The sequence below is a fragment of the Camelina sativa genome, chromosome 11 (assembly GCF_030686135.1).
Source record: "Camelina sativa cultivar CO46 ecotype springtype chromosome 11, ASM3068613v1".
Lineage (NCBI taxonomy): Eukaryota > Viridiplantae > Streptophyta > Magnoliopsida > Brassicales > Brassicaceae > Camelina > Camelina sativa.
Genome location: NC_141890.1, coordinates 30,201,529 through 30,215,071, shown reverse-complemented (window position 1 = coordinate 30,215,071; position 13,543 = coordinate 30,201,529). Strand labels below are relative to the sequence as shown.

At 38.0% G+C, this 13,543-nt stretch overlaps 1 protein-coding gene across 1 annotated transcript; it reads left to right on the top strand.

Moving 5' to 3' along the window:
* The first annotated feature begins 12,257 nt into the window (after nt 1-12,257).
* Nucleotides 12,258-12,758, top strand: LOC147934611 (uncharacterized). Its single transcript, XM_087472700.1, has 2 exons — nt 12,258-12,342; nt 12,415-12,758. Exons 1-2 carry the CDS (start codon nt 12,258-12,260, stop codon nt 12,756-12,758), a joined length of 429 nt encoding a protein of 142 aa, XP_087328826.1.
* The last annotated feature ends 785 nt before the right edge of the window (nt 12,759-13,543 follow it).

The following is a 13,543-nucleotide window of genomic DNA, read 5'->3' as shown; positions in this document are numbered from 1 at the left end:
TTTTTTTTTTTGTTTGGTTAGATCGGAATGGCCAAAGTGTATATATAGAGAGAGGGGTCCAAAGATTTTTCACAATAGGAATAGGAGTTGTATACATCTTGAGGTGGCAGATTTTTTATTATAGGAATAGGAGTTAAATAATTTATAAAATAATTTTATATTTCCTTATTTGGCTGCAAAACATAGAAGCTTCTGCTAGGGTTATCTGAGAATTTTTATATATTTTAGATTAGATATTTATAATTTCTATTTGCAATGATTGTCTAAATTAAGAAACTCTATGTTAGTTGGATATATTAAGCCATACGTACATTTTTGTTAGTTAGAGAGAGCATCTGAAATACATAAATCATAAATACATGTGCAGAAAAACAATTGAATGCGTTTACTCGTCTCTCTCTCTCTGTATAAGACCATCATCACTTTTAAGTTTCTATAAATCTATAATAAAGAATAGAAAATTATTGAAAATGACTAGGCGTGCAAAGAGCTGGCATGTAGCTCACGATGAAGCCTTTAATGCGCGCACATTAACTATGTGTAATTGTAAACTATGGCCAGTGGGAAACTAGAGTCCTAATTACTTTGGAGTATAGTTTAGTTATATCAATTTGTAACTCAAAACACTTCAAGTACGAATTGATTTATGTTAGATTACAGCTACAAATTTAAAACCTTTATAACAAAGGAAGAGATAAATTTTATTTATGTGGAAATAAGTGGTGGGATAAGTTGGTCAACCAACCGATATTCCAACATTAGTGGGCATAACATGGCTAGGTACGTGAAAACGTGTGCTCTCGGTATCTTCCGCTCCTTCTCTCGTCAATCGAGACAAGATCTTTTATGACTTGACGTTTGACGCATCATATGATCGAATCAAAAAGTTTGTATCACAAAAAATCATCTACTTTCTGTTGTAAATGTTTGTTTCATATGGGCTTATTTGGTCATAACCATGAACTGCACTTATATTGATGTAAAACCCATACAAGATTCGGGTTATATGGCCTGCAGGACTAAACCGACATAAGCTCTAGGGTTTCATTATATAAGAGAAGCTAGGGTTGAAGAAGAACGTAGTACGCAAAAATACGCATTAAAGAAGCTGGTGGTACATTGGTGGCGGTTGTAGGTCACAGCGCAGAGCGCTGTGCAGGGCAGATGCAGAGACGCAGGGTACAATGCAGAGAGCATGCGCAGGGCGTCGTACATGGAGCTTGAAGCTGTGCACAGAGCCATGATAAAGGAGCAGAAGCTTGGCTAGAGTCGAAGGGCTGAGAGCCGGGCATAACCATGTCTAGGTTTAAGGTGTCTTCATGACACTCTGATGAGAGACGAAGGTGGAGCTGCTTCTTTGGGATTTTGGAGGTGTTTCAGGATTATACATGGAAGGGAGAGCTAAACCAGAGACAGAGAGAGTGGAAGAAGAAAATCATCTACTATGTGTTTTCTTCTTCAGGTTTCTTTGTAGTTACTCTCTAAGCTTTGTATATGTAACACTGTGTGTAAACCTTGGTTGATTGATAGTGGATGTTTGTGGGAGAAGGTTCCCACACGAGATGTACCCTCTGCATGAGGGGAACTCGTTAAATCTCTGTGTTATGTTTATGTTATGCAAACTGATCTGTGAAGTAGACGAGGAGTAGGGGCAAAATCGCGGTATGCGGTTCACTACAGAGGTGAATCGGGGTCTATGATTCTTAACAAGTGGTATCAGAGCTCGGGCTCAGGAATTCACAAACTCAGGCATGGCGGTGTAAACATACAAGAAGGATCGAGAGACTGTTGTAGAAGACTCGAAGGTTGAATCAATTATGGGGTTGGTTTAAGGTGGAGTTATCTGCAGTATTTGATTCAGGTTAATGGATGGATGTGTGAAGGTGATTTGCACATGGCTGTGAAGAGAGAATCAAATCATCATCCTAAAGGCTCAAACTTGTCAAAACAAGAATTCAGTTTCCGCTATGATCACAAGGTAAATGTGATGTTCTGTTTTGAAGCTTCTGAATACTCAAAACTGTTTCAGTTTAGGGAATAGACACTAGAAGATCACAAGGATGTAGACGTCTTCAACTATTGAAAAGTCAGTTTTCGGCTGTTGAAATTCTGTGTAGTGGTGTTCGGGAATTGGTTGAAGGTACAACTATAGGAGTCACGAATTTACTAAAGGGACGCCTTCAGAGGTGAATCTGTGTGTAAGATGGTTGTTAGGTCAACAAGTTGTGTCGAAGATTCAGATGAGTATGAAGATGGACCAGGCAATTTATGTTGAAGTGGTCAGAATTGGGAGGTGTTGGGTGAATGATTAAGTCTCAGGAATGGATCAGGTTGTCAGAGATTTGATAGGACAATAATCTAGGTAGGTTTACAGTGAATGAGAATGCAGAAGAGTACCAAGAGTCGAAGTTGCAGTCAATGAGAATTTCTTTGTCAAGGTGGAGTTTTCTCTTCAAGGTAACTTAAAATCTTTAGAAGACTGTTGTAGACGTTGCAGGACTGTGCAAGAGTTTGCAAGTAAGTGCAAGAATTTACAAGACTGGCGCAAGATGACTGGGGTTAGGTTTTGCATTGAGAAGAGAATTAGAAACAAAAAAGTTCTGGTTCGTCTGTTTGCATCTACACAGATGATCTGGTGGATGAATCTTCTGAAGGTATCACTTGTAGGAAGTTTAAGTGTTCTGTAAATAACACTTGATAAGGAAGCATGTGAGTATAAGGGGAAGATTAAAGTAGATCTCTATTGGTTAAAGATGCATGTTATGATAAACAAGACTAATAGAAGGCTAGTGGGTCTAGTAGCATCATTAAGTTTCTCAGAAAAGTCACTTACATGGAGGTTAAGTGAGGATTCATCAATGGTGAATACATGTCAAATTGATTGATGAATGGTGAGAAAAGGTATGATGCTGGTACCAAGTTTCTTCTTGGTAAGGTCTGCAATTATGAAGAACTATTGCAGGGTTATGTTACAGCAGGTGTGGCTTCAAGGATTCTAGATTGAAGCACTAAAGGCTAGGGAGACTAGCAGAGGTTCAAAAGCTGTTGGTCGGACATCTGTTTTAACATGAGGTTGAGCAAGAGTTTGTATTGTCAGATCATACAGGCTGGGTTCATAAGCAGATGGTTAAACAGATGGGATGTAAACTCAATCTCAGGAGTAATGCATTGAGTTGAGATTGTTTACATGATGAATCAGGGATTGTTTCAGGTTTGAAGCATGTATGATTCATGTGTTCTGCATAGGATTCAGGAGAGTTTGGTTCAAGCTCAGTGCACATGAGGGGAATCAAAGGTCGACCAAGTGAATCAGGTTGCAGACGGGTACAAATGATATACAATGATGATAACAGGTCTGTGGCGTTTATCAGAAGCCATGGAAAAGGTTGTGATGATTTGTGCTGAGAGGTTCATATCTCAGGCTTTACTTGTTCTAAAGGTTTTCAAGATCAAAGTTCCACAAGCAAGTGAGGTGTTACCTATGGGTGAATTAGAAGTTCTGGTTCTAGGTGGAGTTGTTGTGAGGAACATGAGAATCAAGTAAAGGTCTTCATAAGTGTTTCTAAGACCAGGAGAAACAAGGTTGAAGAAGATAATTCATGTAAGGAGTTACACAAACTTGTTGGGACAGCTGAAGAGCATCGTAAGCGACTGAAATTTCAGAAAGTTCAAATATAGTGACAGTCATGAGATAGTCTAAGGATTCGATAGGTGATGGGAATTTAGTAGCAATGTCAGAGGATGACACAAAAGAACAGTCAATGTTGGTTGTGTTATGTATTGATTATCAAGGAACAAGGTTGTTAAGGGTTTCTTCTGAGATGTCGGATTCAGTTGTCAGAGTTCGTCTACAAGGGGGATTACAGTCATCAGGAGAATGAAGCTTGAGGGAGAGTCGCGAATCACTTGAAGTTTCTGAAGATGAAGTTGAAAATTCCTAAGGTTGACGAAGATAGGGATCATTGGAAGTTGCAGGTTCTACAGATAAGGAAAGTTTTGTTTATTCTTCTTAAGAAAGAATCAACACAAAGGGGATTTTGTGAGTTGGACCAAATGAAGCAAAATGTGGATTTTGTTGTAAATGTTTGCTTCATATGGGCTTATTTGATCTAAACCATGAACTGGGCCTATATTGATGTGAAGCCCATACAAGATCCGGGTTGTGTGGCCTGCAGGACTAAACCGACATAAGCTCTAGGGTTTCACTATATAAGGGAAGCTAGGGTTGAAGAAGAACGTAGTAAGCAATAATACGCACTAAAGAAGCTGGTGGTACATTGGTGGCGGCTGTAGGGCACAGCGTAGGGCGCTGTGCAGGGCAGATGCAGAGACGCAGGGTGCAGTGCAAAGAACATTCGCAGGGCATCGTACATGGAGCTTGAAGCTGTGCGCAAAACCATAATAAAGGAGCAGAAGCTTGACTGGGGTCAAATGGATGAGAGTCGGGCATAACCATGTCTAGGTTTAAGGTGTCTTCATAACACTCTGATGAGAGACAAAGGTGGAGCTGCTTCTTTGGGGTTCTGGAGGTGTTTCAGGGTTATACATGGAACAGAGAGCTGAACCAAAGACAGAGAGAGTGGAAGAAGAAAAGCATCTACTATGTGTTTTCTTCTTCAGGTTTCTTTGTAGTTACTCTTTAAGCTTTGTATATGTAACACTGTGTGAAAACTTTGGTTGATTGATAGTGGATTTTTGTGGGACAAGGTTCTCACACGAGATGTACCCTATGCATGAGGGGAACTCGTTAAATCTCTGTGTTATGTTTATGTTATGAAAACTGATCTGTGAAGTAGACGAGGAGTAGGGGCAGAGTCGCGGTATGCAGTTCACTACAGAGGTGAATTGGGGTCTGCGATTCTCAACACTTTATAATTATAACTTCAAAGCAAAGTTAGACTTTGAGAAAGGAATTAAACTAGTAACATATAATAAAAGTGTGTGTGTGTTTTGTCCAAAAATGTATCACTTTTAGTCATTCTAATTCCGTTATCTTTGGACGAGTCTCTTGGGTTTGCAACACTACAGAGCATATGGGTTTACAACACTCGGGGTTGAATTCAACAACCTTAAACTCATGGTTCATTTCAGTATTTGCAGTGAAAATGCTTCAAATTAAAGACATCAATGTCACAAACAGAGCATATACGAATTTGCTATATCTTCACATTCCACATCCTCTTCGTTTCAATGGCATAACCCTATCAAAGCTGATGGATCCAATACTTCAATCTGTATTCTCTCATTCATCTTTGTTTATAATCTTAAGCTTCTGCTCAAAAAAATTCTTTCCAACTCAATCATCATCATCATAGATTCTCACATGTCTTTCATATAATTGTCTCAATTCATCACCCATTCTCAATCCTCCAAAACCATCTCTTACAAAACAACCTTCGCTTCTTCAAACCTCTTCCTCTTCACAAGCTTACCAGCTAAACACCCAAAATTCTTAGCATCCAACCTCACATATTTCCTGGCGTACGCTATCACAAACTCCAAACCAAGCGCATATTTGCCTCCCTCTACCAACCCCGCTATAATGTGCGCATGCGTCGAGTACAACACAGTCACAACTTTCTCCTCCATCCTCCTCAATATCGCAATTTCCGCTTCAACTTTCCCCGCCCTACACGCGCCGAGCACAATCCTAGTGATCGACCTGCACATACGTGCGAGTTTTTTAAGTTTTTTTTTGTACCCGGTAGTTCGGATACTAATTGGATTCTGAAATTTGTAATCCAAACTAACCCGAATCTGATAGTATATGAACCAAACGAAACCCATATATCATAAAATTGTATAGATTCTATTTTTCTAAACCCGAATGCTAAAGTCTTTTATTTTGTGGTTTCTAATTTTATTAGAGAATGTATTGGGAGTATATTCTATAACATACTCCGCAAGTGTAGTATACAGTTTTGTAACAACATGTAAATACTCCTAGATTTCAGATTCTTGTTCACTAGGTGCTATATATGTAATCTCAATCCTTCGATAATGAATATACATAAAACCTTTCACGCATCTGATCCTTTTTATGGTATCAGAGCCTGGATTATTCATTCTCTAAATTTTTTTTCGAAAACGATAAGTCAACGAACCCGACCCCGAACCCGAATGCTAAAACTGCAGCACCCACAACGATGACGACTGTGGAGGTGAGAAGAACTATCTCACCTTACGACCTAACCTCGGCGGACAATCTCGGTGCTGTGATTTCGCATCTGCTTCTCAAGGGAACCAATTATGATGAGTGGGCATGTAGCATGAAGACGACGTTAACGTCACACAAAAATTTTGGTTTCTTGGAAGGAACAATTGCCAAACCGCAAGAAGGATCTCCATATTGGGAGGATTGGTGGAAGATCCAAGATTTGTTGGTCTCTTGGATCAGGATGACTATTGATCCGGTGTTGCGGTCAACAATATCACACAGAGAAGTGGCTAAAGATCTGTGAGATTATCTGAAGAAATGATTTGCTGTGATGAACGGATCTCGCATTCAGAAAATAAAAGCTGAATTGGCTTGTTGCAAGCAAAGGGGTCTTGCCATTGAGGCTTACTACGGTAAACTGAATAGGATCTGGGATAGCCTTGTTGCTTATCGCCCTGTAAGAAGATGTCAGTGTGGGTTATGTACGTGCGATCTTGGGATGGCACAAGAAACAGATCGAGAAGGGGACAACGTGCATCAATTCTTATGTGGTCTTGATGATCAGTTTCAAGTTGTTCGCTCAAGCCTTGTAGCAAGAGTACCGGTGCAACCTTTGGAGGAAGTGTACAACATCGTGAGACAAGAAGAGGATCTTCGTGTGAGCGGTGAGGAGCGAGCTGAAATGGTATCCTTTGCAGTGAATACCAAACCGTGATTCAAACTTGATGACATAAAGGGGATGTTATGCAAACCCTGCAATCGATCTGGTCATACTGCAGGGTCGACGATCCAACAGTCAACAAAGAATAATGTATTGGAACCCGATTCGGCCCACTTAACGGTTGATGATGACAGACCCAACACTGAAACTCAAGAAGCAGAACTACATCGTTCTGACGTTCCTGCTTCTTCGTCCACATCACCCCAAATCGAGACTGAAATTGCAGAACCAAGATTAGGAAAGGGACAACGCCAGAAAATGACTTCCGTCAGGCTGAAAGATTACGTCGTCACTCCAGTTGTATCAAGCTCACGAGAGACGTGTAACAGTGTCTATCCAATTCACCAACATGATGATGTCCATCGATTTTCGGCAGAGCATATTGCTTATGTGGTTGCTGTTATATCCACAATCGAAACATTTTCTCTTGTAGCTAAAATAGGCACGGTGCGGTTATTTCTTGATACAACATTGAAGTATGGTTGGATGGTGCATCAAATGGATGTACACAACGCTTTCCTCCATGGAGACTTAGAAGAAGAAGTGTATATGCGGTTACCTCCAGGTTACTAGTTACAAGATAAGAACAAGGTCTATCGGTTAAAGAAGTCACTTTATGGGCTGAAACAAGCTCCAAGGTGTTGGTTTGCTAAACTTACATCGGAGCTGTTGTCATATGGGTTTGAACAAGCTCTGGGTGATTATTGTTTGTTTACTTATGAGAAAGGTACTACTCGAATTCACATTCTCATATATGTTGATGATTTGATTATAGCGGGGAGTTGTGTTTCGGCTACAAGTGAGTTCAAAGCCTATTTAGCTTTGTGTTTTAAGATGAAGGATTTGGGAGCATTGAAAAACTTCTTAGGTATAGAGGTAGCTCGGAACAATTATGGTATCTATCTATGCCAGAGGACATATGCTCTAAACATCATAACGGAGACGGGGTTGTTAGGAGCCAAACCAGTAGAGTTTCCCTTGGAAGAACACCACAAGTTAGCTTTCTCAGAGTCACCCTTCTTGTCTGACCCAAAACCGTACCGCAGATTGCTAGGAAGATTGATTTACTTGGGGGTAACGCGTCCGGACTTTGCTTACTCAGTTCATGTGCTAGTTAAATGTATGAAAGAACCAAGAAAGGATCATTGGAATGCAGCTGTTCCTGTTGTGAAATATTTGAAGTTTGATCCAGGCCAAGGTATTCTGCTTCGATCGGATACAACCTTTCACCTCATGGGCTGGTGTGATGCGGATTGGTCGAGGTGTCCAATGTCAAGGAGGTCGGTCACGGGGTACTTTTTCCAATTGGGTGACTCACCAATATCATGGAAGGCTAAGAAGCAACGGACAGTCAGTCAGTCATCTGCAGAATCCGAATACAAAGCAATGGCAGATCTGGTTCAAGAGTTAAAATGGCTAAAGAGGATGTTGGGAACCTTGGGGGTTATGCATGTTCAACCGATGGGTGTGCACTGTGATAGTAAGAGTGCTATACACATCTCTACAAATCCGGTCTTTCATGAGAGGACCAAACACATAGAAAACGATTGTCACTTCGTATGCAATGAGGTGGTGACGAGAAACATTCAACTGCAACATGTTGGTACACATTCCCAACTCACTGATATTTTAACAAAACCCATAGGCAGAAATGGTTTTTGTAAGTATAGATCCAAGCTGGACATACACAATTTATATGCTCCAGCTTAAGGGGGTATTGGGAGTAATTCTATAACAGACTCCGCAAGTGTATTTTGTAACAACATGTAGATACTCCTAGATTTCAGATTCTTGTTCACTAGGTGCTATATATGTAATCTCAATCCTTCGATAATGAATATACAGAAAACCTTTCACGCATCTGATCCTCTTTAGAATGATAATTGAAAGCTCTTCACCGAAGGAAATCGACACCACCAAAGTCTGATAATTCACTCGATTAAAGTTCCATCAAATTTGATGTCTCTGATATCATCCTTGCCGTCTCCGGTTTCAGTTCCGCCTGAGAAAACAATTTTTTACTGTACTTGTTATCCAATGGATCTCTTCCTTGGTACTTTTTCCTTTTCCTTCATTCTTCTCATTTCTACCATCTATCCCTATTTCTTATGAATCTCTAGATCTTCTGAGCTTAATCCTATGACCATCATAGGTAAATCTAATCACCTCTCTTTCATATTGGTTTTTTTTTTCTCCTTTGCTCCATGTTCATATTATTCTGTACGTTTTAGATTTGAGTCTTGAATTACTCATATTGCGATTTTTTTTCTTTCTGTTTTCTGATCCGGATTACTCATAAAATGCTCAAATTTGCTATTGTTGGTACAATTTAAGTTTAAGACTTGAAGCTCTTTTATTAGTTTGTCTCAATTTGCTGAATTTGCTTCAGCTTTGATGCGACTAGTATTTATTTTGGAGTTACGATCCCCTCTCTCTCTCTCTCACTCTAAGCACAAAGCTTAATTAATTAGGTACAATAAGTTGTTTTTTTTTTGAATAAGCAGCAGTCCCAATTGGGTTTTGACGTTATTTACCATTGAGGATCATAATATGTATTTGATTCCAGGCCTTTTCAGTTAACCGAAATAAAGATATGCTCTGGCTATATCAAAGTTATATCTGAGTGTATGAATTCTCGTGGTCTACATATTTATATCTTGAATATGAATTCTCGTGGTCTATATATTTATATTTTCTTGATTGCACAGATTTACTGGACTTTCTTTCATGTTTTCATCTACTATATCCTCATACAGATCCTGGTACGTTTTTATATACTTTCAAACCTTGTTGCATATTTGAAGTATTTATTTTAAAACCAGCTTTAAGTGTTGTTATATCTTCTTTACATTAAGTCAATGGGAGTGCAATTCACCATCTTTTTTATATGCAGTACACATGATGAATATTTTTTTTCAATATAAAGGAGCTAAGTATGGTGAATACAACTTAGAAAGATTCTAAAGGTTAGTTAATCCAAGAAACATTTCTGTTCGTCCTAGAAATTCATCGCATTTCTCTATTTTCTTCATAGAAATGTTTATAGCTGGAAAAATAGGTTTATACAAAAATCAAAACTGCTAGAAAAAGGCAACAAATCACTTCTTCGTCTCAACCTTCAGCTTTAGTGTCTCGATCTTCTTGTCAGTCAAATCCACATCATCTGTATGCTCACCATTTTCTTCTTCACATTTCTCCAAATCTATTGTTTGCATAGACAACTTCTTGGGTGTGGATGACTGTTCAGATGCATAGACTCGCTTAGATGATAGGGTAGTTGACTCATCAGTCTCTTGACTCTAGGTCAATATGAATGGAACTTGCAAAAAAATTTGAAATCCAGCTTATATACATTATATTTTTCTTCATCTTTTTTTTTTTTTTTTTTTTTTTTTCATCTGAGCTCATACCATTAACTCAAGAATAGATATGTGTCACCTTTAAATTACAATTCTGACATCTAAAGTAGTTCCATGTCCAATATGTATCAATAGCATAGATGGTGCACATCAATCTAGCTTTACCAATCTAAATAAACAAATAATGGTTGAGTAATATATATGTACATAGTATTAATAAGTAAAAATTAAGAATATACCCACTTCTATAGAGTCCAGAAGTTCAACAATGGTTTTTCTAGGATATTCTCACGGAGTGTGAAAGTAAGACCATCCTTTGGAAGTCTGTAAAACAGAATAAACCTTCATCTCAAAATAGTTCTAAGCAATTATTAGTTCTACCATACACAGTACCAAAGGTTTTTCCCAATGCCATTTCTCCTAAAGCCTTTTCCCGCCTGCCACAAGCCTACATCTAAAAGACTATTATAACCTTATCTCTTTTAACCTAAAACTAATTAATTTATTTTAGTTTTTTTTCTGAGAGTTGAAACGCAAACTTTTATTTTTCAGTTTTTTGTCAAGTCCCAGATCTCTTATTCTAGCTCAAGACTTCTCATCTTCTTCCATCTCAGTTGCCATACACAACTGTGTTGAGATCCTCCATTCTCATCTTCTTCCATCTTAGTCGCTCTCTATGTTGGTGCTATGAACCTCTATACTCATCTTCTTCCATCTCAGTCGCTCTGTACGGCGGTGTTGTGAACCTCCTCAGTGTTCTATGATATTCACCTCACTTGGTTGAGGATGACAGCTTGCATTGGTGAATAACTTGTTTATCTGCTGGTTGGTCGTAAGATTCTGTTTGTGCCTCACCTGCAGAGGTGGACCAAGTTAAAGTTATTGACGGACAAATATTGTCAACCAAGCAGATCTGATCCACTAAGGAGACCGAAGGATATAATGTGGTCCACTAACCTGTTCAGACATTTAATCTGGTCCACCGGAGGCACAATAAGATTGGTTTGCGGCAGAAAGCCTGCAGGGTGGAGAAAATGGTTTCATGTTACTGATGGACAAGTGTCGTCAACCAAGCAGGTATGGTCAATTATGAGAGCAAATTTCATAAATGGGATAAACAAGTGTTGTCAACCAAGCATATATTGTCTACTAGAAGAACGAAGGACATAAATGTGGTGGACAAAAACTTTTCGGGCATTAAATCTGGTCCACTAGAGGCAGAATAAGATTGGTACATGCGTAATCAGACCTGGTGATGGACAAGTAGAGTCAAACCAAGCAGATATGTTCCACTTTAGAGGTCGAAGGACAAATTGGAGATGGACTAAACATGATTGAGAATTGGATCTAGTCCACCATAAGTTCAGCATATGTGACTTTTTGTGCCGCAAAATTCACCACTCCTCCAATTTTTTCTTCTTAAATCATCTCATTCTTTAGTTCAAGGGTATAAACGTCTTTTTATCATATGGCATAAAATTAGAAAGTGGCAATTCTAAAAAGGAAAAACTAAAAATGGCATTCTTCATAACTTTAGTTTCAAAAGTGGTATTTTTCACTAAATTCCCAAAAAGTATTTCGAAAACTTATGCTTTGAGAAAAAGCATCAAATGAGTTTAGCAAACATTGTATCCCTGAGAAAGTTGACTTTTTTAAAATAACCTTACCCATATTCGTATTTTTTTATTAAATAATGCATGAGGAAAGGAATAAAATAATACCTTTGTAGGTTTTATATGACGACCATCTCCTGGGAAGGTAAATGGGGCAGCCATAATAGCAATTAAACTTTGCTAGCTTTTTGGTAGAGAGGAAGTGGATTTCATATTTGGTGAAAGTAGATTGTGCAAGTAAGAGTCCTATTTATATTGGTATAGATTGTAGGGTTTAGGATTAGTAGTTGCCGAAAATCTTGATGAGCTAGCAGACAGTTTTTAATCACATCCGCAGACAACCCTATTGAAGTAATAAGCAGAGAGATTTATGGAGATCCTACGTGTTTGAAAGATAAAAAGATCCTATGTTCTTTCAAGAAAGAGCAATCTTATGTCCGACCAACGAGGATGTTGGTATTATCAATGAGTATATGCTTGATCAGCTAGAAGGTTTAAATACGGTTTAGGCTTTTACAATATCTACTATACTTGCAATGATGACCCGTTTTTACATGTCTGTAGGTGAGGAAAGAACATACTTAAGTTCATATTCTATAGATCCAGGTGACAAATGGTATGAAAACAATTCAGTGCTTACAACTGATTTCTTAAATAGTTTTAATGTATCTGGAGTCCCTAATCATCGAATAAGATTGAAGGTTGGTTGTCCAGTAATGTTGTTAAGGAATATAGATCCAAGAGGAAGGTTGATGAATGGTAAGAGGTTGCAGATAACACAAATGGTTGAGTTTGTTTTGGAAGCTATTGTGATTAGAGTCGGTGCCAAAGTTTTAATTTCAAGGATATTGCTCACTCCTTCTGATACTAAACTACCATTCAAAATGCGTCAAAGACAGTTACCTTAGTTGTTGCTTTCGCAATGACTATTAATAAAAGTCAGAGACAGTTTTTGGATTTTGTTGGAGTCTATTTGCCTAGACCATGTTTTTCACATGGCCAGATCTATGTTGCAGTGTCAAGAGTGATTTCTAAAAAGGGACTGAAGATTTTGATTGTGGATAAAGACGAAAACCCTCAGAAGGAAACTATGAATGTTGTATTCAAATTCGGAAAATACTTAGGTTCACCCCTAGGGGTGAACCTTTGTATTCACCCCCTTCCCTCTCAACCAATCAGAATGTTTTATCTAATATTTCATTTAAAAAATAAATTAAAAAGCAAAACAAATTAAGGAAACAAATTATGTATACTTTTATTTAAGGAAAATTAAATATTGAATTGTTTTAGATTTTACAATTAAACGAAGTTATATATTGGTTTGAGTTTATAAATGAGAATTAAGGTTGAGATTTTACAATTAAAACGAAACTATATGTCGATTTGGGTTTACGAATAAGGTAGTTAGGGTTTAGATTTTACAATTAGAACAAAATTATATGTCAGTTTGGGTTTACAAATGAGGTGGTTAGGGTTTAGATTTTATAATTAGAATGAAATTTTATATCGGTTTGGGTTTATAAAAGAACAGTTTAAGTTTTTAAGTTTATAATAATATATACAGATTTTATTTCCTTATTTTAAAAAGGGGTGAATGAAGGGGTGAACCCAAGCTGATATATAATTTCGTTTTAATTGTAAAATCTAAACTCTAACCATCTTATTTGTAAACCCAAACCGACATATAATTTCG